Source organism: Portunus trituberculatus, chromosome 40, assembly GCF_017591435.1.
Source record: "Portunus trituberculatus isolate SZX2019 chromosome 40, ASM1759143v1, whole genome shotgun sequence".
Classification (NCBI taxonomy): Eukaryota; Metazoa; Arthropoda; class Malacostraca; order Decapoda; family Portunidae; genus Portunus; species Portunus trituberculatus.
Genome location: NC_059294.1, coordinates 1024127 through 1050056, shown reverse-complemented (window position 1 = coordinate 1050056; position 25930 = coordinate 1024127). Strand labels below are relative to the sequence as shown.

The following is a 25930-nucleotide window of genomic DNA, read 5'->3' as shown; positions in this document are numbered from 1 at the left end:
GTAATACAGTCTTCCTTTGTCTATCAAAATTTCAACACAGCTACTTTTTTTTTTCATTCATAAATTAACAGTAGCAATGATTGTCGGTAGCATCACTATTATTATCATTATCATCATCATCATCATCATCATCATCATCATCCCAGCCACCACCACCACCACAGCATCATCATCATCATCATCATCATCATCATCATCATCACCACCACCACCACCACCACCACCACCACCATCATCATCATCATCATCATCATCATCATCATCATCATCATCATCACCACCACCACCACCACCACCACCACCACCACCACCACCACCACCACCACCACCACCACCATCACATCATCATCATCATCATCATCATCATCATCATCATCATCATCATCATCATCCACCACCACCACCACCACCACCACCACCACCACCACCACCACCACCACCACCACCACCACCACCATTCTTTATTGTACAACTACTGCTATCACGATATCAACACCTACTCTTAATGCTACAAACGACAAAAATTGATATAAGAAAAAAATATATGTGGAGGTGCCGGGGATCGAACCCGGGGCCTTTCACATGCAAAGCGAACGCTCTACCACTGAGCTACACCCCCATGTGAACTGTAAGTCAATTTAAATAAGAAATAACTTAATATATCCGCTGATTTTCATAATCAGGTATGCATGACTAGCAGAAAATTGAGATCTATTATTATTTATCTTCTTCATATCAGTCATACGCAGAATAACTTTCATTAACCAAGAGGCAAAATATATTAGATTATTAATTATCTCTACTTAGATACGAACCACCATAAAAAGCGCGTTTATAATAAAAAAATGAGAATAATTAAAGTGTTATTATATTAGTGTACATATTTATATACACCCGACGTTCATTAGTAACCAGGCCTGAGGTGGGAAAGAGAGACAAAATAAATATCAGATTCCATTAATGTGACATCCTTAACCTTAACTTATTACCTAATTCGGTTATCTCACTCCTTGATAATTCAGAGCTGTCAATTAACTTCAACTCTCAGGAGAATGCTTGTACATGTACGCACCAGTAGCAGGACAAACCCAAATAACTCTGCAATTCTTACTCACTCCATCAGATAGTCATTAACCTGACAATAAAGCTGCGTCTTAATCGAATGTCGCCGTGTCACACCACAAGGATAATGCTGTCCCCGCGATGGTGAGTCCTGCAGAAGGTGTCAGATAAGATGCGGCTTTAGGAGGTGTTTAGCTGATGTATTTAACGATTCGGGACGTCAGCGGGTACTAAGAAAGGTGTTATGTGCGTATCGTGAAGGTGACGAGGTGATGTTTGTATCACTGAATTGAGAGATGGGAAGGGAATATCGCGAGTGGTGATTATCCTTTTGCTTCTGTTGAGAGCGTTATGGCGTATTCAGTGACTGAGTGAATGAATGTTGGTATCGGGTTGTGTAGTAAATTGAGTAATTGTGAGAGAGAGAGAGAGAGAGAGAGAGAGAGAGAGAGAGAGAGAGAGAGAGAGATTGGGGGAAATAATTACCGGTATCCTGAAGAAAAGGTCAAGCATGAGCAAATAATACCAATGTCATACTTCCTTCTCATAATGCTCAGGTGTACGTTGGGGAGGAGTTGTAAGGAACAATGAGTTGGACGGACAGAAGTAAAGCATCATAGAAGAGGGTTGTCGCACCTCAATCCTGTACTTCTATAGAGCCAAGGCTTTACAAAATAAACTTGGAAATCTTGTTGACAAGTATTAAAAAAAAGATAGAAATAAAAGAAAAAGATAATGTTTCTAATAAATAAGAATAATAAGAGTTTTCGGTACATGTGAACAAGAAAACATTGAACATTGTAGTAACTCCTCTTCTCCTCTACTTGAGCTGGTCATCGCGAACATGGCTTCTTGCTGAGCAAAACACAGATAACACTAGTAAAACATTGAACATTAAGATGTTCCTAATGGTAAAAATAAGAAAAATACCGACAAAAACCTGTTCGATTTTGATAGTTTAACCTCTTTCGAACAAGAACAAGAGATGTATGTAAGTAGTTTTTTTTTTTTTCTTCTTCTTCTTTTGTTATAATCACTGCCAAGGCAGAGTCGGCCAGTTTCCTTCTGTTACGTGCGAGGAATATTAAGAGGTTGGTTGGTCCGCTGCTCCCCGCACTCTACGCTAAGGCCGGAAATTTTCTACCTATACATTTTTATCTAATTGCATTTATTTATTTATATTTCTCCTTTTATCTGTGTGCACTACCTAGGTTACTTCATGGATTTAATGTTTTCCTTTCGTCTAAATTTGTTTATGTACACTCCCTGACTATCTAATTATTGCTACATCAGTAGCTTGTGAATTTCAGGTAAATGGACTTTTCTTTTCTTCACAATAATATTTTGTATTTTCTTAAGGTGTAACAATATATTATAACACGTATACCATAATGTATGTGGATGTCACGACAGAGAGGAGAGACCAACTCAGGCATCACAGGGCATGAAAAAAAATTGTCGGGATGTGCTAAGCTAAAGTGACAGCACGTTTCTCTTTAAGAAGAGAAAATTATTATCATCCTTCCTCGTCGCTCCTGCGGCCCCAACTGACCTCCTCAGCTAAATGGCGAAGGCCTGGCCACACCTCACACCTGGTCACCCCCGCTACCCCACACCTGCCCACAGGAGGGGGCCGATTCATTCTTAGATGTCTGTGACATGTTATGACGCTGGAAAAATGAGCGGTGCAAATTTTGATATATCCCGCTACTTGGCACACCCTTGCTGGCACTGACTGAGGGGTGGCTATTTGTCCCCTTCATTGCCTAGAGTGTGTGAGGGGCTGTGCGTGCCGCAGTTGCCAGGTTGTGGTGAGCGGACAGGTGGCGCGTGCAAGCAGCTCTAGAATAAGGAATTGCAAGGAAGAGTTTATACATTGTTGTACTGTGCTATAATTTCTTTTGCGTCGTGATATCACATGTTAAGGGGAGAAATCCATGTACATCTGATATCCAAGCAATTATTGGTGTGTTCCTGCAGGTGAGACTCTGCCTTTATAGAGCAAGACAAAGTGGTATCGAAGCAAGCTAACAACTGCCTGTGTTGACTCGCAATATGTCAGAGTCTAGCGCCTTGTGGAGGGAGGGAGTGCCAGGACCGTGTTACTAGTCAAATATTTCATACAGCAACTTTGTCAAGAGGCGCCAGATGAATGGCCCAGTAGGATTTTGTTCAGGGGAGGATAAAATTAAAGCTGTGTAAGCAAAGTATGGAGAAGTGATGCTGATAAATAAACATGATGTATGATAGGCCATTTCATTAAACTAAGGAAAAATGTAGGTTTTAGTTCGAGGTAGTCCACAGTGAGACTCTTCCCTTCCAATGCTGAGGTCACCATGAATACCAAATTGTTAGTGTATGAAGCAGGTCCAGTGGGAAGGGAAGCACTTGAATTTATAGACTGCACAAATTTATTCCAACAGATAAAATAGCATTCATCAAGGCGAGAAGCTGCTACACCGGAAAGGAACAAGAACATAATCATAAAAAATAGATAAAAAAGAACTGGGAGTCATTAAAGAGAAAGCCGAAAAATAATAATTAGAAGAAGAAAAGAAAGATAATTGCGATCCCTCTTTTTATATCGGAGCGGTGGTTGGTCCTCGGAGACATTAATCATCCCTGGGAGAAGTAGCCTCTTTTTGTTATATTGAATTAATAAACCAACACGACCTCCCGCATCGTTACCGTCTCGCCATTATCTCCTTTTTCCATCCCCCAGGGCCTCGCTACGGCCGCTGCCCTTCTCCCGCCTTCCAACCTTCTATTGTTTTCTTTCTATAGACTTTCAACCTCCACAACGTCCGCCTCTGGTCCCTTCAATCCCTTCACCTCATGATAATTACTCGTATTTGCTTCCTTGTCGCCGCTGTCATCCTCCTCCTTGTCTTTTCTTCCTTCTCTTCGTTAACCCCTTCTTCTCTCTCTTTTTTTTTCCTTAATGGCTCTCATCTTCCTCGTTCTTCTTTTTAATTTTTGCTCTTCTCCTCCTTATCGTCGTCCTCCTCCTCATCGTCTTCCTCCTCCTCATCATATTCCTCCTGTTTATAGTTTTTATTCCTCTTCAACGTTCTCCTCTTCGTTTATGACTAGCTTCTCACTTTTATCCTCCTCATTGTCTTCCTCTTTCTCTTCCTCCTCGTCCTCTTCATCCTCCTCTTCCTTTTCTTCCTCCAATACAATTCTTATTCTATACCAGATCTTTGATATACTCCTATTTCCCTTTTTGCTTCACTGTGTTATTTATAGATGACTGAAACATTAAAGCCAGTTTTCGTTAGAAGTCGCAAATGTATCGTTGTTTTTGTTCCCAATGTTTTCCTATTATTTTCGATGTTGATTGTCAAGTGATAATTAGTCAGAGGTATAAATTTACTGCTGAAAGCGAAGCAATACGAACGGCCTGCAAAAGACAAGGCAGCAAAGTCTAATCGGGAAGTCTGCGTCAGATCAGGCCAGGCGCCATGTCCGTTTGGTCCAACATGGGCGGGTCTCCTTGGTGTCCCGCGGCCGTCCCACCCCTCCGAGCACCACCGCAGGGGACTCAAAACACGACGAGTCACAGATGCGCCCTGATGAGCCTAACCACAAGGTGCACAATGACAACAGCGGCAATTACTAATTGGGGAAGGGTGAAGAGGACACCGGCACAAGAAAAGATGAAGAAAGACGAAAAAAAAAGGTTAATGATTAAAGTAGACAAGGGAACACAGGCGAGCACAAGGAGGAATGTCAGAAGAATTAATTACTTCGCTATTTACAGCAAGAAATTTTAAGATACTGATCGCGCGAATTAAATATTGTGCTTGCAGAGAACAGCTTGCCGTCTCCCTGCGAGCATATATGAATGTTGCCTAATCAGATTTATTGCATGATCCGAATCCACGGATATATTTCTCCGGAACAGAACGCCAGTGATATGTTTCAATGTGGGAATTATTTCCAGCTGCTCTCTAATGTATTTCAGATCATGCTCTGCTGCAGTAAAGCACAGTTGACGGTGATAAATATTTAAGCTTGTCTATATGAATGTGCAATTAACATAAGTCATCGACAAATGGAAATCCTTGTGTTTTGTTGTGGGTGGATCAGTTTGCGGCAGCGGGACCCTAAGGTTACAGAGCATCCCGGTACGTCATCCCGGCCACTCCGACACCCACGCCTCGGGCCCCGCGTTTAGATAATAGGCTTAACTTTTTTGCAATTAAACACAATTATGAAGTATATAAACAAATGGTGATGGTCGTGCCTGTCATCTACAGGAGACAGTTGCCGTGTTCATCGAGAGATGAGTATTAATTAGATAATTGTACATCAGTTCTGGAGATTACGTTCGCTAATCATTATCATCATTATCATCGTCAGCATCAAAAATATTCTTATCATAAATTCTGATGTTCTTGTTGCCGTTGTTCTTTTTGCTCCTGTCGTTGAACTGTTAGTATCTTTCCTTTTTATTTTATATTGTGTTTTTAAATCGCAGTAAGGTATTAATCACAGCAGCTAAAGCAATTGGTTGTGTCGCAGCTGCCTTATCAGCAGTACTAATCAGCTCTATGAAAAAAGGTAGCATTTATAGTGTGATAAATAGCCCCAGTGAAGGTTGCTGTAATGGCTATACTCCATGATGATTACATTGAAAACTTGATACCAGAAAATAATGTATACAGTAATTTAACAAGGAAGACCAGTCAAATCAGCAGTCAGTTAACCACGGCCAGTGATGTCAATACCCGACAACTCACAAAGAACTTTCTCCGACTACCAAAATGCCCTCGAGAAAGTCATAACAGGAATCATCGAAATCTCAGGTGCAAACAAAGCCACATCATCATCAGTGAGAGGTAATTCTACCTGTTACCACAAGGCAGCAACAAGGAGCAGACGGCATGACTAAGGATTACCTGGCCACTTTCACACGTCCTTGGCGCGAGATGAGTGTTGTGATAGGTGAGGCGCCGTCCCCTCTCTACAGTAGCTTCACCCCAGGGGGCAAATTGTCCGGTGCGCGAAGTAAGGCACTCTACAAGTAACGGTGGCCACGGGGGTGCCCCAAAACAATATTGGCAAACTTTCTCTATTATTACGCCGCGCCTGCTTTGCCGTATCGATGTGCTACCGTGCATCCCTAACTCAAAATACCCATTAGATTACATATACGGACACCAACACACTAACACACAAACACACACACACACACACACACACATATATATATATATATATATATATATATATATATATATATATATATATATATATATATATATATATATATATATATATATATATATATATATATATATATATATATATATATATATATATATATATATATATATATATATATATATATATATATATATATATATATATATATAAACACACACACACACACACACACACACACACACACACACACACACACACACACACACACACACACACACACACACACACACACACCTCATCACCGCGCTCACATTGCCTGGCTCCTTTGCTCCTTTTAGTCTTCTCAATAATGCCGTAACCACGCTCTTTGCACCTTCGCTCAACGTATGATCTGGCAATTATAACGTCCCACTTATTATCATCCGCACCAACACATGCTCTCCGCACCTCTTATCGCTGTGTCAATCAGAGTGGATATTCCGTATTGATGCTCACTTGCGTCTCTCGTCACTTTGCTTATTTTTAATGTTGATATCCACTCCACACATTCTTTATGGCCCGCAAGTAAAGGTTGGTTCTTAAACACTATCATTCAAGTTTCGTGGCTTCACATCGCATCCTCGGGGTATTAATTTTGTTTATAATTATTGATCATTCGATGAAAAATATATGTATAGACACTCTCCAATCTATTCATTTTTTCGTCTCTCTTGCTACAACAGTTTTTATTTTTATTCATTTTTTTGCCACTGCTATGTTGCTCGTCTTTCACCTGAACACTTTGTCTTCCTTCACTATTCTATCAGGAACTACTTCTGATTCTTAGTTGGGTATAATTATTTGTAATTTTACTTCATTAGATTCTCTCTCTCTCTCTCTCTCTCTCTCTCTCTCTCTCTCTCTCTCTCTCTCTCTCTCTCTCTCTCTCTCTCTCTCTCTCTCTCTCTCTCTCTCTCTCTCTCTCTCTCTCTCTCTCTCTCTCTCACACACACACACACACACACACACACACACACACACACACACACACACACACAGAGAGAGAGAGAGAGAGAGAGAGAGAGAGACGGAATAGCGTCGTTTTGAAACAAGTCTCCAATCATGACGAGGCAAGTTGCACCTATTTACTCACCAGTACCTCCGTTATCTCTCACCACACCACCAATCCAGTGAAAGACGAGACCCCCATAGTGCTGCCTCCACTTCTCTCTTGCCTTAAAACTTTCTCCACCTATAGACATACCCTATTATGCCTAAAGACGTGCCCTTGATGAATTTCCATTGTTATGCTATACAGGTGTCATGTTATATAGGAATTTAGCTTTTTTCTTTCGTTTTTCTCTTCCTTTCTCCTTATGGGATATGCCAGCCAGAAGCGCCTTCTTGGAACGGCTCATGAGAAAGATTTATAGCGCTAGTAATGGTGTTATCACGGTTCCTTCTTTAGTCCTAAGTGGCCGATATGTTTCGCTTGCCCAATATAAATTCTGCGAAACGTAATTTTCAGATGGCTTTATGTTTTCTGCCTTGTCTCTGGGCTTATTACGACTTTCATTAATGGCGAGAGGCGCATCACTGATAGCAATTTTAGTTTTTGCAAAGGGACGATAGCACAGGTGGCCCCGAGTCTTCAAGTCCCATAAATTAAACAAACTCCGTCTGGCCTCATTTACGACCAGCATAAACATTATCTGAGACAGAGATGGTGACAGGCTAATTTCGGCATAAATCTTGACTTTGAACACTGCAATGAGCCTCGCGATGAACACCATGAGCGTGGTGGCTTAAAAAAACAAGCATATACATATATTTTTTTTGTCAAAAGAACGGTAACTATTGAGCTGTGGTCCACTATTTTATTTTCTGATGCATTGAAGACTTCTTTAAAGAGCCACAAACACTCAGAATTCCACACAGGTGAGCCGCAGTGCGTTTACTTGCCGTTGCTGTAAATTTCTCATGAATAGTAAAAAATGCGAAGGCAGATGAAGGATCAAACATTTAAGTTTTATGCTCTCCCTGACAACCTCTTATTGTTCTCGCTTCTTCTTTTCTTCGCAGTCTGCAATCTTCGCCTCTTTTTACACTTCATTCTCCACCTTCACGCTCCCTCTCTTCCATTTGCCTTCACTAACAATACCTATCATTCCATCTGCAGTAAGTTAGCAAGTTTAAGTTGTATACATAAAGGCAGATTTATTGCTCGTGCTCACCATCGCTTGTAAATCCCAGCCGTGATACAATCGAACAGTTATCAATGGAAGGGAGAACCACTAGTTTATTCTCTAACTCTTACCTGCACTTTTCCTTCTCATGCTCAAAAGTGGGTTAAGAACCGTTGTACGTCAAAACTCACACAATTCACTTTTTTTTTTCCACCCTTACCCAATACAATTCCTTGCTAACTTTTAAACAATATTTTTTTTTTCATTCTTCTTCCCTGTTTTATTAAATTCCACCCAACTAGACGCTGTGAATTCCTCTACTGACTGACAGCTTTTACTCAACTCTTTACCCAGTGTGCAGGCAGCTAGAATTTAATATTTCCTCAAGCAGTTCTCTTCCCGTTGTGTGAGGAGCCCCAAGGGACCCTCGCAGCCTGTTATCTGGGAGGGATCACGATTGGCAGTACTAAATTTATGGCATGATCGATACGCCCAGCAACGAAACGCTGGCCAACCATCTCGCGTGCATCTACTCGGGTTTCTTCTTGTCAAGCAGATGTGGTGTTTGCAGAGCCACTCGTGCTTACGCTGTTGTTGGCGAGGAGTGAGTGTAATGGAGGCTGCGTACAGAACCACAGGAATCAGATAAAAGTTGCGTCATGAAGCATTAATGTGGATTTATGGGAGTGTTTATCTTGTGGAGGTGGAAACGAGAATGTGTGTGTGTGTGTGTGTGTGTGTGTGTGTGTGTGTGTGTGTGTGTGGGAGGGGACATTAGAAAGAGGAACCACACTTATACTATGATACAAGTTTCTAGAATTTGTATCATTATCTTCCAATTAAGGCCAAATTTTTTCCTTAATCATGTGAAATGAAAACCACTTAAAAATTTAAAAACAATCACATACTAACTTTCTGAGCGAAATATCAGTCTCCTTATGAAAGTAAAGATCTTATTTTCCTTGTAGTCTTGAAATTTATAACAAAAACTTTATATACATAGGATTTATAACTAAAACGTATGAGAAAATGTATATATAAAAAAAAACTAATAGATTGAAATGGAGCGCGCGGGTTAACAATCGAATTCTTATAGTCTCCCCATCATAGCATGGTTTTCTTCTTTGCCTCTCATTTTCTAAGACAGCTGTTCTACCACTAAAGGATTTCTTTAGGGTAGACATAAGTATCTTTATAGATGCACCACAAATATTACATTCTTTTTTTTATTGTCAACCGTTATACGTTCACGTTGTTAACTCTTCGACAAAACATTAGAAAGGTAACGAGAGGAGAAGATTACACGTGGCGTTCTTGCTGGAGGCATTTCACTAGAGAGCTATGAAATTTAAATTGTGCGGTGGCAGGCAGTGTTTTCGGCGTGAAAGACGGCCTGCACCTCCTAAATAGCAATTACGGATGACGTAGATGAGTGTTGACTTTGAGTGAGCCTCGTTAGAGCGGCACAAACCACCTCTTAGCACCTCACTGAAGCAGAGGCTCATTCACCTGCTAGCCTTTCCTTCGTCACACCTTAGCATGATGACCTTTACCTTTCACCCGCTAGTGTTGCTGCCCCACACAACACCCGTTATAAATCGCGACTTTCCTTTTGCTTCTCGCTTCGACTCTGACTCGAAATCTCTGGTATGCGAACCCGATTGACATAACAACATGCGCTCATGTTGATGTCATTTGGGTGAATTGTAGGTATTTTTCTTACATAAAGTTAGTGTCTTGAATAATAGGGCAAGTTTCTTAACAAGTATGTCACATTTAATCTCTGCAGTCACTAGGTTTATCATTCAGTATCCTTCATTATCCCATTACAGAACCACCACCACCACTATAGCTAATCCAGCTCCTGCCATCTAATTTAACTTTCTATCGTCACATCACAACACTTCAGCTACAATTAAAACTACTATTACCAACAAATTACCACTCATAAACAACGGTCCAAGTCCAACCATAATGCCACTTCTATAACCATTACTTCAACTGTCGCCACCACCGCCACCACCACCATTAACACAACATACTACCACCACAACACACCACCCTCACTTTCGTCATTGCAGTTCCTCTAAAATTCCTGGCACTGGACTTAGAACGTGGAACTCTCGCCTTCCTTCTTTTTATAGCATTTTCATGGCCGTAAACACTCGTCTATACGCTATTTCTCGCGTCAGCTTCCCGACTAGCTCATGTGGAGAGAAGCAGCGGGGGAAAGATACTCTGTGCATGCTCTTACTTTCGCTTGTTCTTGCACGCCCTTTTTATATTTCATTACTACTCAATTCACCGTTGTGTGGGGAAGAGCAAGTAACTTAAAGAGAACGGACACTGCTACTAAAATATCAATATGCACTCGTATAAAAGAGATCCTGGATATCATTCCTGGATTAAGAAAGCGTTTTCCATACACATTTTATTTGTATTGTTTTTGTAGAAATCTTCGCCAGGGCCAATGAATCATTGTGTAAAAGAAACATACCTGAACACTTTTGTGAGTGTGTGTGTATGTGTGTGTGTGTGTGTGTGTGTGTGTGTGTGTGTGTACAGGGGGACATTAAAAACAATGAAATGAAATGCTTAACCTAAATATGGTGTGTGTGTGTGTGTGTGTGTGTGTGAGAGAGAGAGAGAGAGAGAGAGAGAGAGAGAGAGAGAGAGAGAGAGAGAGAGAGAAAGCGCATGTCACCTCCGTAGAGTTCATCCCACAACCTTGTTTCTTGAAAGTTTCTAGATATTCTACATATTACCACCCGAAAATAAAGATCATGCTGCAGATTGTAATTTCTCAAAACGTTAAAGAAAAGCCCATGCATTCAGCTCCGATTCCTTGATTCTTGAATGTTATCTCTAACTGTTCTCATTTTATTTTTATCTTTTTATTCGAAAAACTATTGTCAACTTTATTTTTTACATTATTGTTGCTTTTTCCTCGATCGGTTATAAAAAATTATCATTTGGTTTCTATCTTTTTCTTAAGTGTAAGGCCAGGGTCGATTATTAGTCTCTTTGGACACGGTGGCAACTGGACAGAGAAAACTTTGTTCCCTCCCCTTGGCTGTGGAGGGACAGATGATTCACGTCCGGAGAGCACCACCACCCATTGCTCACCACTAACGAGACTGTTGCAGTGGCGGCTGGGTAGCGCTTGGCTGGCCGGGGCATTTTTACAGGCGTCATGTTTCGTCTTGGTGAGTTATAAACCTCCCACTTTGGCTCCAGGCGGGAATGTGGCAAAGTTGTGTGCGTGGATTGGTTTGTAGAGCAGCGTTGTAGTCTCCTGCCTCTCCGTCATCCTATGCAGTATCTGCTTACTCACATCCACGCACTCACATACTCATATGTATTCAGACAGACCACTGAACGTAATTTGTGAAGTACTCCACATACACTACCTACGCGCGTGCACACACACACACACACACACACACACACACACACACACACACACACACACACACACACACACACACACACACACACACACACCGTAGCTGGGCACATCTCACCATATATAGTAGAGGCCTTAAAAATGTTCTTGCCTCACCATCAAGGTCACAGCACGCACTCCCAGCTAGAGTTTTTGGCCAGGGAAAGTGTTTAGTGAGGTTTTTGGGAAGTCCCATGTGTAGTTAACATCAGTAATTGGCCATAATAGGCAGGTGGAAGGTCTTTGTGGAGGTATCTGTGTTCTGATAACGATGAAGGTTCTGTTATTTTAAAATCGTTCTTAAATGGGAGGTCATTATTTTTCATTAACTCAATAGGAGATGACTTTATACGGACGCGCTGATGAGAAACTTTATTGGAGGATGTTACCGGGTGGTCCCTTCCTGATAGTTTTATTTGGCATCAAGAGAGACAGGTGAGGGAAGTTGCCGCTTCTCCCCTAACTCATGTAAAAAGTACATCATTATGATACAAAAGCCAACCTCGAGAGTAACCTTTACCCCACGATGCCACCGGTTTAGGACACCTCACAACATTTCTGTTGATGGTTGTTTTTCAATTATTTTTTCCCCTCAAAAGTATGACAAGGTTATCTGAGGCTGATATCTTACGTACTGCTTAGAGATACCTCGTTACCTGGAAAATACTATCATGAACGATTCTTGAAGGAACGAACCAGACTTGAGTAAGATAGTTGATGTGCTAATAAGATATTATTCCTACGTTCATGTGAAGCAGAAGTGTTATTCGCAGCAGGTAAAAATTGACTAATATGTATGCAGCACTTTAGCTACCGGCCATCGTAATTCAAGTGACTGGCTGCAAACGTGGCCAACACACACCAAGCGTCGAAACGTTGAACCCTTCGACGTTATCTGAAGCTGAATTTTGATTGAAATGAAATATATTGTTTCATAATGTAAACACCGAGAAATATTGGATTACTAAGTTGTCATATTCATCTCGAAAGATGTCTTTATTGCGTGCTACATAAATGTTAAAAGAGTTTAGTCTTTCTGTTTACGTCGTTTTCAAATTTTATGCGCCCTTACTTGAAAAGTAAGAACAAGGAGAAGAGCAAGAAAGGAAAGGAAAAAATAGCGCTGGCACGAACAAATATCCCAGGAGGTGTGATGTCTGCGGCAGCGTAATGAACATGAGGTGTGGAGGAAGGTAGTGCTCAGTCGGCTGCCAGCACCCAGTGAGGCAAGACGCGCCCCGCTCTACTCCTCGGTCACATACACATATCCTAACAGGTAAGGTTCATTCGAAAGGAGACCGATTGGCACACACTCTTTGCTTATTGTATTCAATTGTCTTGAAAATTTATTTCACTTGTGATATAAAGATATAGGTTGACACCTGTTCCAAATGCAGGTACTTATATTACGTCTTTTTATTCGCAGACACATTTCTGTCTTCAAGATATAGTACATCAAACTGCTCATCTGTGACCTGGCAACTTTATACTGGGAATGCAAGTGGGCATCTTTCCAACCTGTAGTGTTGCATCTTCAGTGTGGTGGTTGTGCTGAAGTGACACAGGCGCTGCGATGACGAAACTCCAGCAGGCAGAGATGGCGAGTATCCAGCAAGTTAGAGACGCTGTGGACGGCAACAACAACAACAACAACAACAGCGAAGGGAGTGATCAAAATTCCCTGTCATCAGGAGGATGCGGAGGAAAATACTTACTTCGCCCTCGCTCTGTTCGAGCGTTGCGTCGGTGCGACAGTGAGTGGAGCTTACAAGATAACAGAAGACAGAAATCCCGTCCTGCGCCGCTGTCAAAGTACCGTAGAAAAACAGCCAACACACGTGAAAGGTATCGAATGAGGCAGATCAACACAGCCTTTGAGAAGCTCAGGAAAATCCTCCCTGCTTGCGGCAACCCTCGCGGCAACACCTCTGAAATGACCAAGATCACCACCCTCAAGTATGCATGTGCCTACATCAGGTCACTTCAGGACGTCCTGGACGACACAGTGAACCAACACCGACTAGAAGGAGGAAGCCCGGGCCAGGACTCCTGTCCATGGATGTTTTCTGGAGTACTGCAGGACGCCCAGTTGCTTCAGGGCCCCGCGGGAAGCACCTGCCACGCCTCTCAAGGAAAGACTCAGCTTCTGGGATCTCAGAACGACCCTGAAACGGATCTGATGTCACTGTTGTGTGACTCGACTGATTCAGGAATATTTGATGACGGTCTGGGGTCATACCTGTCACCGCTAAACGAGACGGACGAGGTGACATTGCTACTCCTCGGTAGTGACGCGCCCTCCTGGCACGATCAGACACACCAACAATTTGCTGTCTGCTGATAGTGACAGTTTATCGTGTTTTTGGTGAAGAAAACCCCAGATAGTGATGGACCCACGAATAACAGTCAACATTTACGCAAGTGTCAGTGGTGGCGAGGTTTTATGAAGATGAGTGGAGTATCAGTGCGAAGTGTTAAAGTACAAGAAACATAAATATATTATATGTTTTGGGGAAAAAAATCGGCTTTTTTAGGTTCATAAATACAGTACGAATCGATAAACTGACCAACCGGACATGAGGTGTGACAGGATGCAAGTGACAGGAATGGTATCATGTTTTCTGAAGTAAATGTTTTCTACAATATAAGAAATGACAAAGTGTCCTTGAAGCATGTAGGTAATAACGTAGAAAGTACATTAATTTACTCATAGAAAGGAAAAAGTGTGAAAAAAAAACGTATTGGTGTGAAGTTAGGAAGGCGCCCTAATGTCTCTCTGCCGTTCTTTCCTCAGAACAAACAGGATTGTGCAAGAACTGTGTGTCGCCTACAGTCGTGAACCTTAGTGTGGACTGACCCTGGCCACAGAGAGGTCTGAGAGGCGCTACTCAAATCTAGTCAGAACGTGGGTGCCATACACATGAGGAGCCGCGTGGTCGGCGGGAGTGTGGTGGTCAGGGCGATGGTTGTTGCACCGGCACGGAGAGTTCACCGTCACGCCAGTGTTGTAGGTCCTGTGTCTTATTTTATAATTGCTGATAATTTTCTATGGGTTTTACTAGATAAATAAAATGAACTTTTCTACCTTTTTCATCATTTTCTTTTCCTGATATACAAAGAAGGATTACACAAAATTTCAGATATCACTAATATGAGGAAATAAGTATTCTCTCTCTCTCTCTCTCTCTCTCTCTCTCTCTCTCTCTCTCTCTCTCTCTCTCTCTCTCTCTCTCTCTCTCTCACACACACACACACACACACACACACACACACACACACACACACACACACGGACTGACGGACGGACGGATGGGCATATAGTTGTTTAAAAAAGATACACATTGGTATTGTGTAGCATGAAATTGTTACTAGGCGTGATATATTGCTGTTAATTGACAAAGCATAGAATAATTGACTTTCACATGAAAAAAATTATATATATATATATATATATATATATATATATATATATATATATATATATATATATATATATATATATATATATGTGTGTGTGTGTATATATATATATATATATATATATATATATATATATATATATATATATATATATATATATATATATATATATAACAAAGGTTGATAGCAGATGTTGTAGATACTAAAATGCTGGATGATTTCCTGCATTTTGATATATATATATATATATATATATATATATATATATATATATATATATATATATATATATATATATATATATATATAAATTACACGAATTTATTTATATATATATATATATATATATATATATATATATATATATATATATATATATATATATATATATATATATATATATATATATAAATTACACACGAATTTATTATATATATATATATATATATATATATATATATATATATATATATATATATATATATATATATATATATATATAATACACACGAATTTATTATGCATATTCATATAGATATACATACATATACACATACATGGATGCATACATATACACATACTGATAAAAATATAAATAAGTAGAAAAACTGCAGTTATATTGTGAGATAAGATCAACATTTTACATCACACGTGGTACAGACACCAGCAGGCCTGAGCTGACCACGTCTGACATGTCCCTTACTGTGCCTTATGTCCCTCCAGCAACCACACCTCACCACGCCCTACTACCATACCTCTTTATGTGCTTTCTGACCCTCCAGCACCCACACCTGACCTGACCATGGTAACTACTCTCCTTGCTGTCCCTTATGCCCTTCCAGCACTCATACCTGACCTGGCCCGAGTACCACGCCCCTTCCTGTGCCTTATGGCCCTCCAGCACCTCTGTCTCGCCGCCGCCGTGACAGTAGATAAGGATCGCAGCCTTTTGCAGGTGTTGAGTGATTTCTTCCACTCTCAACTAATGAAGCAGAGACCTTTATTTGGGCCCCGGGAAGTCAGATTTGGACAGGGAGGTAAACTGTGTCTGTCGTGATGGATACCCGAAGGAACCGGTTATGCGGTCTCACGGCGAGGACCTGTATGGTGGTGTTTTGGGGGGTCGCTGTGGGGAGGCACGCTATTAACAACCTTCCGGAATCCATTTACGAGTAGTTGATTTGTTTGTGGATGACGATTTGCATAATAAAGTGTTGATCGTCAGTTTAATGGTACTCGTGAGCTGCATGAGGTGTGGGGCTGGTACAGTACATTCATACTTTGCTGGCGGGGTGGATACGTGGCGAGAGAGATGGGGAGTAATAAATCTGAAATATGAACTTCTTCTACTCTGAACATCGTGCTTCTAATGGTAATGGGACTCGGAAGTGAGATGAGTAATAAGAATAAAGTATGGATCGTTTTTACTTTGAACTCTTATAATGGTGATATGTTTTGGATATGTGAGAGGTGAGGAATAGTAAAACAGAAATAAGAAAAAAATGTAGTCTGAACGTCATGCTTTTGGTGGTGATATTTCTCGGATATATTTCGCTGAGTTTAATATATTACTCAACCGTCACCTATTGATACACGCAACTTCATCCATTAGTGCTTTAATGACCAAGGGTTTGTCACTATAGTACATGATAAACAAATATGAAATAGTGTTCAGTTCCGTGTGTTGAAGTGGCATTAGGTTCATCATTTATGTAAGTTACTAGCGATATGAATGAACCGACGGAGCATCTCACAACATTCAATTTGTCTCCTCTGATGCTAATTCTCCTCCCGCACCCTCACCTCCCCTTGACCTCGGTCTCTTTTAGCACCCAAATGGTCGATGTCCTAAGAGCTGAATCCTGTCTCATAACTCACATTATCTCTTGACTTGACAGAATCTTAATAGCCGCGACTCAATCGTCTCTCCGATGATGGATGTGCGCCTGTGGTCCCGCGCATAAAGGGTAATCTCTTGTTTGTTTATCTCCAGTCCAAGGCCTCCCCGTGTCTCCTGACGAAGGTGGATGCATGTGCTTTTTCATGAACGATAAAACACCTTATCAGAGTCAATTTTTGCGTCGAGGTGTAGGATATGTATGAATGATTCTCTCTCTCTCTCTCTCTCTCTCTCTCTCTCTCTCTCTCTCTCTCTCTCTCTCTCTCTCTCTCTCTCTCTCTCTCTCTCTCTCTCTCTCTCTCTCTTATATTGCTACAAGGATGTGCAGTACTCGGTAATTATCATTCACATCCATTAAAGAAAATGTAGACTTTAAAATATATGTTGAGGCAAGATTTAATTTATTGGAATGTAAAGGTAAATTAAGGAGGACATCTATTAGAGTATCCTTTGTACAATTAGCAAGGAGAAGACAAAAAAATGTTAAAAGAATAGTAGTGCTACAGGTATTACAATTTTGCATGTTTTAAATGTTACATATATATATATATATATATATATATATATATATATATATATATATATATATATATATATATATATATCACACATGTGTATTCGTGCACACACACAGACACACACATCACACACACATACACACGTACGTAAAGAGAGGGACAGACAGACACACATATACAGAGAGAGAGAGAGAGAGAGAGAGAGAGAGAGAGTGTGTGTGTGTGTGTGTGTGTGTGTGTGTGTGTGTATGTCACACAATCTGAAAACAGCCTTAGCATTTCCATGCCGCCCATCATCGAATAATGATTAATTCCGTCACGGGAATTGGCTAGGCAACGTGCGAAGCCAAAACCTACAATTAGACCGGTGCTGGGAAGACCTGGTGAGGGCAAGAGAGCAGAGAGGCACCTCTTACACCCCACGACCTGACGAGGAGAAACACATTATGTTGATGGACGCTGTGCCTTGCTTTCCAGAGAGAGAGAGAGAGAGAGAGAGAGAGAGAGAGAGAGAGAGAAACGAGACGAGACCTAGTAACGTGTTCCTTTGTGCGATAGATGGAGATGTTTATTGCTGGGGTGTTAGCGGGTGTCACGTTCTGGGTATGTAACACGCCGAAGTTACGCCCCCAACACACTCGGGAAGCTCACTGTGAGTTTAGGTGGTGTTGGATACAGTGTGAGGCAGAAGAGCGTGAACTGCAGGTAATCGTTTTCCCTGGTAAACTATTAAAGATGACATTTATTTCATGGCGAGCACACACACACACACACACACACACACACACACACACACACACACACACACACACACACACACACACACACTGAAATCATCCTTTACCACTTCGAGCAATCTTTCCGCGTCTGAGGGAGTGGGAGCGTGTGTCCTTCTCAATCAGCGAGCTGGATCCAGTCACTAATGGTTCTAAGGGAAAAGAAAATATTGTCAACGCCTGTATTTGGTTCCGTCTTAAAAGTGGGTGTAGAAATATTGTTTTCTGGCGTTAGTTTCGGTGGGTGAGGATGGGTTGGTGTGTGTACTCTTGTGCTCTTTTCTTGGGTAACGAAGGAATGAGCAAGCTATACATCATTCATCGTATATTAATTCTGACAGATATTTGATGAAACAATTCTCTAATGTAAATGAGTATGGATTACTATACATATATGCATTGATAGTGTGTTACTTTTTATACATACATACACATACATACATACATACATACACACATATTTTACTACGTGTGTATATGAAATTATGTTGTAGTACCAAAAATGTTAAAAAAAAATCACGAGTTATACACATTTTTTGACACAAACGGAAGTAGTCCAACATGATAAAGGAGAAGTATAAGAAATAACATAAGGAAGGTAAAACATTAAAGGAAGGACGAGAAGAAAGAAAACAATGAAAGGTTACAAGGCATGACCGGAAATTCCTTAGGGTGGCCAGGGAGCGTGTGGAGAACAAGTCCGGTGTCCTCCTGCTGGTGATAAGGCCCGATGTATTGGACACGAGGCTGATGTCAGCAAAGTTATAAAGTCACACACACACACACACACACACACACACACACACACACACACACACACACACACACACACACACACACATATCTTAGATAAGTTAATGAATGACTGATCAATTACTAAGTTAATGTATAAATCGAGTGGAAAAATAAAGCACTATAGATAGAGATCGTTCCACAAAAATTTTCATAAACCTAAGTAAAGTTACGATACAGTTAGATTTCAAAAGAAGATAAATTAAACCTAATCCTGTGCAATAAGAGTATATGCAAAACAAACAATGCAGAGAAAATGTAAGTGTACGGTGCATTTTCCCTGGAGCATGCTGTTGGGAGAACGCGGCTCTTCAGGAGAGTGAAGGAGCGACCCACTCTGCTGGCGTGAGGGCGAGGCGGCCATCGCTCTCGCCCATTCGCTATCTGCTCCTCGTTAAGGCTCCGTAATTGCCGTGGTCGGGTGCTCGCACAAGGAACAATCCATCAGGGGGCTGGTATGCTAAGTGGGCGGCAAGGAGCAGTTTCCCTCCCCACTTGGCCGAGGTGTTAACGGGGGTCACTCAATGCCAGACCGGCGGGAAAGGGAACGCGTTATGTTGACGTCCAACAGAATTTCATAAACCGGATCTGGCGGCAGAGAAAAGAGGGAAGGGAAAGCCCACCCGTAATTTTGTTTTTGGCCCACGTACCGAGACATGCAGCAACATGAATGTATTGGTATAAACATGTATTAGTGGATGAAATAACCGATATATCACGTTTTCTTATAACCTACGCTTAATCTGAATTTCTAAGGCCTTGCTTGTTTTAATGAATGCCATTGATGAGATGCACGGTTCCTTATTCCACTTTGCCATTTCTTCAATTTATTGCAAGATAAGACGGAAAGAAATAATGATGCCGAAGTGGCCGTGCTCTCCAGGCGGCCCTGTAGCAGAGCGGAGGGCAAGAAAGGCTTTCTCACACACACGAGGAGATAACTCAAAGACCAAAAATACTGTTGCTCAACCCTCAGTCTTTCCGAACCACAGACCTGGACAAAGGTTTCAAGATAACAACTGCTCTCTCTCTCTCTCTCTCTCTCTCTCTCTCTCTCTCTCTCTCTCTCTCTCTCTCTCTCTCTCTCTCTCTCTCTCTCTCTCTCTCTCTCTCTCTCTCTCTCTCTCACACACACACACACACACACACACACACACACACACACACACACACACACACACACACACACACACACACACACACACACACACGGTAGAATAACGTACTGTTGTTCTGCTAATTTCCATCTTACGCCTTCTGACACCCAGCCAACGCCGTCCGCCGCCCCGTGCACCACCAATTTGTTGACCTTCCGTCGTTTGGCTTGACCCGAGCCAGTCCCCGGGCGCTGCAGTGAGGGAGAGTAAGGGAGCGGGAGCCAGGAGGGCTAGTGGCAGACGGAAAGATAGGAGGGAGCCAGTTGGAAGAAAAATGAGATGGAGGGAATGTATGGATAAGTCTGTGTGTGTGTGTGTGTGTGTGTGTGTGTGTGTGTGTGTGTGTGTGTGTGTGTGTGTGTGTGTGTGAGCAGTGAGTAAATGTAAGAATTATGGGTTAGTAGTGAGTCAGTACAGGAGAGATGGAGAGGGAACTAAAGGGATGGAGAAGAGGAGGGGAAGAATGTATGGATATGTAATGTATTGGTGCGTTTGATGATATATGGCATGTGAGGCAGAGATTGTGTGTGGATATTGTACGGATTGTTGGTAGGTAGTGAGTCAGTAGTAGATAGTGTGGTCTTGAATCAATACCTGTAAGACTAAATTGTAGGATTGGTTTGGTGTAGCAGTGAAGTGTCACACACGGCAATAATACGTTCTGTTATGTATTAGTATGACAGCTGTTGCAAATTCAGGTGTGCCGAGAACAATTGGTGATCATCCCATAGTCATATTACGCACTGCTAATCCAGAATTTTTGTTTGATGAATTATTACTAGAATCACATAAACATTCTTGGAAAGCTCAAATAACTAACTCCTATGAAAATAACTAACTCCTATGAAAACTATTTAAAATCATTCACTGGAACCTTTAAGAATATGTGTTCTGGTTCCTTGAAATACTCCATTCAAAAGGATAAATAGATAAAAATATGAACGAAAAATTAATAATGTAAAGGCTAACAATAATATTGAAATCATTGAATAAAATTACAATGAAATATTTGTCATACCTTTACAATTTTCACTATATGAAAAATCAATAAATAAAGTTATAAAAGTAACTTTATGAGAAAATATTTTAACGTCTTTTTATCAGTCAAACAAATCTAAACTGGCCACCCATGTCCATGTAGCGAGTGATGTAACAGATAATTGATGTGGACAGTCCAGCAGCGCGAGAATCGAGGTGTGGTTTGAAAGTCAGGAAGGAATAAAGTGGAGAGGAGAGACTATAAAACATTTACTCATTTACAGAAACAAACACAGACTTACAAAAACACAAAGCAAAATAAACGGAAAGAGAAAGAGGATGATTGAATAAGAGAAAGATGAAAAAGAGAATGAAAAGTGATGCAGGGAAAGTAAAATGAAGGAGAGCAAAGTAGAGGAGGAGGAGCAGCAGGGGAAAGGATTAAGCTGGCGCGGAGGACGGCAGACAGACAGTGAAGGATGCTGGTTATAACTCATCCTTATCTCCTCCCCGTGGACCGGCAGGTGGATGCACTGGCAAGGCCGGGTATGGATGAAGGAAAAAATCTTTGTGTGAGGCAAGATGATGTGCAAGGTGTAGAGAACTGTCACTTAGGTAGGAAGTTCATGAAAAGCGCACTCCTCTGCCATCCTTAATAGTTACATGGTGAAAAATGAAAAATAATCTGAATTTAATTTATTGTAAGGAAGAGGTATGAAATAAATTGATGTAAAGCGCACTATACTACCGCCCTTTATAGTTAGATGAAACATTAAGCATGATATGAATTTGATTTTAATGCAAGGTGAACCAAGTCAGATCACCAGTGCATTGTGGAAAGAGTGCGTTGAAACCAGCAATTAATATCATTATGGAAGTAGCAAGACAGAGATAAGACAAGATTGATTACTTTTTTCCTTCACGGAGTGGATTGTTTTTCTATTGTTAATATGTTACAATCGTATTAATCCTATTTCTGGAGAATGTGTTTTTAGTCAACTTTTCAGAGAGAGAGAGAGAGAGAGAGAGAGACCAACAGCAAAAAGACAAATAGTCGAATGGATGAATGAGCGGTCACAAAAAACGCAAGGATAAAACTACCATTCTCTCTCTCTCTCTCTCTCTCTCTCTCTCTCTCTCTCTCTCTCTCTCTCTCTCTCTCTCTCTCTCTCTTTCCACGCATTCATGTCCCAAGTCATTATAAATTGTTCTAATGGATTGAGTTTCAAACGTGTAATTTCGAGATTTGCAGCATGAACCTCACGAGCGTTTTTCACTTCACCTGTCTTAGGGCCTCCTCTGGTAACACACACACACACACACACACACACACACAGCTAAGAATAGTCGAAAGCCGTCTGTGTGTCGGGGAAAGGGGGGGAATGGGGCGAGGGAACTGAGCTTAGGAATGGAAGATGATAAAAAAGGAGTGAAATAACCTGTTACTGGAGGGAGAAATTAAAAAGAAGGGGTAGAGGTAGGAGGGGAAGAGGTTGGAGAGAGAGAAGGAACAGGAACGAAGACGAAAAGAAGTGGGATGAAAAAGAAGGAATGCAAAGAATATATAACTGCAAAGGAAAAAAAAAAGAACGTGAAAGAAACAGATTGTATTTACATGTTAGAAAAAAATAAATAAATGTATGATATCATCCTATTCACAATCATTTGGAGATAAAATCGGATTAGAGGGAAGACATACTCAAAACTGATTTCTGGACATAAACGTTTTCTTTTTTATTTATTTGTTTTCTTATGTATTTATTCACTTATTTGTTTACCCATTCATAAGTTATTTTCGTAAAGTTAAATGACGCGTGTATGTGAAACCTACATATATTTATCAAAAAACCCTTAACTTATAAAGAGAAAGCAAAATCTTTTCAATTAATTATTAAACTCCGAAGACAAATATTGATTAAAAAAAGGGATAACATTCTTTCTCTCATGTTAAAATGTAAAAGAGTGACAGTAATAGGAATATCTGTGTCTGCGTAGTCCCTGGAGGTGAGAAAAGGCTGGTGTGCTTTGAGATGAATGCCGATCGCGAATCACCTTTTATGGCGGGACTCTGGCACGGCGCTGACACGGTCTTATTAAATTACAGCGATGATACGGCTGAGTGGGCGATGACGGGACCTGACCTTCACACCTACACGCTCATCACACACACACACACACACACACACACACACACACACACACACACACACACACACACACACGGAATGAGAGAGAGAGAGAGAGAGAGAGAGAGAGATTAAAGAATGTGTGCAAAATTGCAATAATTATGAATTCAAAACATACAGCTCTTCAAAATTAAAGTTTGCACTCGATCCTTGTCATGTTCTCTTCAACGGTGCTCTTCCTGTCTCAGCGCGAGTAATACCAGAGAGGAAGGTGCAGCTGCTCTCGAAAGACACAATGCTGCAGGCACTTCACAAACACACACACACACACACACACACACACACACACACACACACACACACACACACACACACACACACACACACACACACACACACAGGTTGTTTCAGGTATTTCCCGTTGTCCTCATAATGCATTCTACTTTCTCCGTATTAACATTTGCATCATTTGTGTCCATTAGCCACATTTTCCGGCCTCAGTAATTCCACCTCTCGTCTTCCAAGACACTGCATTTCGAGATATGGATGTGGCAAACAAATGAAAGCAATCAATCTTCCACCTCAGTGTTGATTCATGGTTCGCTGATGTATTTTTAGCGCGCAGTAATATCGCGTGCTTTTGTGGCAGTGCCCTAGAGTCCTCAGAACTTCCTGGCCGCAGACTGTAATTTTCTCACTTAATAAGTACTTTGTGCGCACCTAGTTTTCCTGTTCTCCGTAATCACACAGCAGTTGATGCAACATCCTGAGGTTTCCTTCCCGACCACCTGGTAGACGCTCTACAGTCCTCACCGTTTTCAAACTTGTTGATTGTGTAAAACTTCAATTATCATCTAATTCCTGTATTTTACCTTGTTAGTCCTGTACTCCTGTGGACCCACCTAATTAGAGGGACTTCTAACATAACTAACCTAATAAACGAAGGGATCTCAGGCTGGTTTGTTCTTATACACAAGGAAACGGATGGTTTCCATGCTGGGGCTTCATTTGTCACTCGGTGCTCCTGGCATGAAGACGTACGTTACACTCACTTTTTTATAGTCTCCGTAAGCATAGTCCTCGAATGTCTGAACGGAAGGTAAGTAAATTTTGCGTATAAAAGCTTTGTGCATTTGTGGTTTAAATTTAAAGGCTCATGGAATAGACTTATAAGTGAGACAAATTTTCTTTATAATTGCTGTAGTGATGAAATTACTATACAGGTTGGACCTCCCAAATCCGGAATTCCATAATCCGGCAAAACCTATAATCCAGCATAATTTCAATTTACCGGAATAGTTAAAATTTCCCGGAATAATGTAAGTTTGTAGGAACGCTGCTATGACGCAACAGTGCATGTGTTTCTCTGTAACCTTCTGCAGACACATTTATTTGTACAGCTAACATATATATGATATTAATACAATGTTACAGTTATAATACAAACTGACTAAGGCTGTGCAGGGTATTGTAGGGTCTATATTTAAGGACCATCTGTTGTCCGGATTTTTCCGTAACCCGACAAGCCTTAGCTTTGGCAGTTGCCGGATTTGAAAGGTTCAACCTGTACATAGTAACATATTTCACTCATTTTTCATAGATTTGACAGAGTGTAGAAGCAGCTGACAGATCCTCCATAATAAAATGGAAAAAGAATTAAGAAAGAAATACTGAAAGCACATCTAATTAATCATCAAATGCTTCATCAAATAAACACTAACTCTTCACACACAAATCTTGAGCCTTTCAATATCAATGCTTGCTATCTTAAAAGAGCAACAGGCCATAGAGTAATTAAACAGAAATAATAGGAAATATGCATAAGTTCATCTGTTAAAATAGTTTTCTCTAATCATCAGCTAAAATGATAACGACGAACTGGCAACCGTCCCGCGTGGTCACATGACAACCTAGAGTCCTAGACGCCACAGTGACGACTGATGAGTCGTCACATTGACGGTTGTTGTTGTTTCCTGCAGTGTTGCGTTTACTCAATCAAATACGGCGAAGTGTTGATTCCGTGTGTTAAAAGGTGAACGTCTGATACGAGCTGCTGCCGAGGTGATGGGTCGCTGGCAATGACAGCGATGTTGGTGGTGGTGGTAGTAGAGATAGTGGTGATGGTGATATTTTAAGACCTCCCAGGCTCTTTTTCTTCCCCGAATCGCCACCTAGCGCCCTCACACACATCTGACTTTGGCCTTATCGTACGTGTTAGCTTCCCTCCCCTTGATATTCCCGGAGTGGTATTCTTCACACTACTCCCTTATTCATACTGCGGGTGAAAACTAAGCCACCATTGTTAACTAGTGCCAATTATCACCTTGTTACTGATCTTGTCTTCCCACCCTTACATTATTCTCAAGCAGGAGCGCAGGCCAAGCCATTATTAGGGTTCGTGTTACCTATTATGAAATTG

At 41.0% G+C, this 25930-nt stretch overlaps 1 protein-coding gene and 1 non-coding gene across 3 annotated transcripts; one reads left to right on the top strand and one right to left on the bottom strand.

Annotated features, from left to right (window-relative positions):
- Positions 1 to 547: 547 nt before the first annotated feature.
- On the bottom strand, positions 548 to 619 carry Trnaa-ugc. Its single transcript has one exon. It is a non-coding gene; the product is annotated as a tRNA-Ala (tRNA).
- A 12384-nt stretch (positions 620 to 13003) lies between these two features.
- LOC123516207 (class A basic helix-loop-helix protein 15-like) lies at positions 13004 to 14932 on the top strand. Of its 2 annotated transcripts, XR_006678122.1 has the most exons (3): positions 13004 to 13120; positions 13271 to 14518; positions 14639 to 14932. XR_006678122.1 is itself a non-coding variant. In XM_045275404.1 (2 exons), exon 2 carries the CDS (start codon positions 13418 to 13420, stop codon positions 14183 to 14185), a length of 768 nt encoding a protein of 255 aa, XP_045131339.1. In that variant the 5' UTR covers positions 13004 to 13120; positions 13271 to 13417; the 3' UTR covers positions 14186 to 14932. The 2 variants fall into 2 exon arrangements, 1 of the variants encoding a protein (XP_045131339.1); XM_045275404.1 differs by having other exon boundaries at positions 13271 to 14932.
- The last annotated feature ends 10998 nt before the right edge of the window (positions 14933 to 25930 follow it).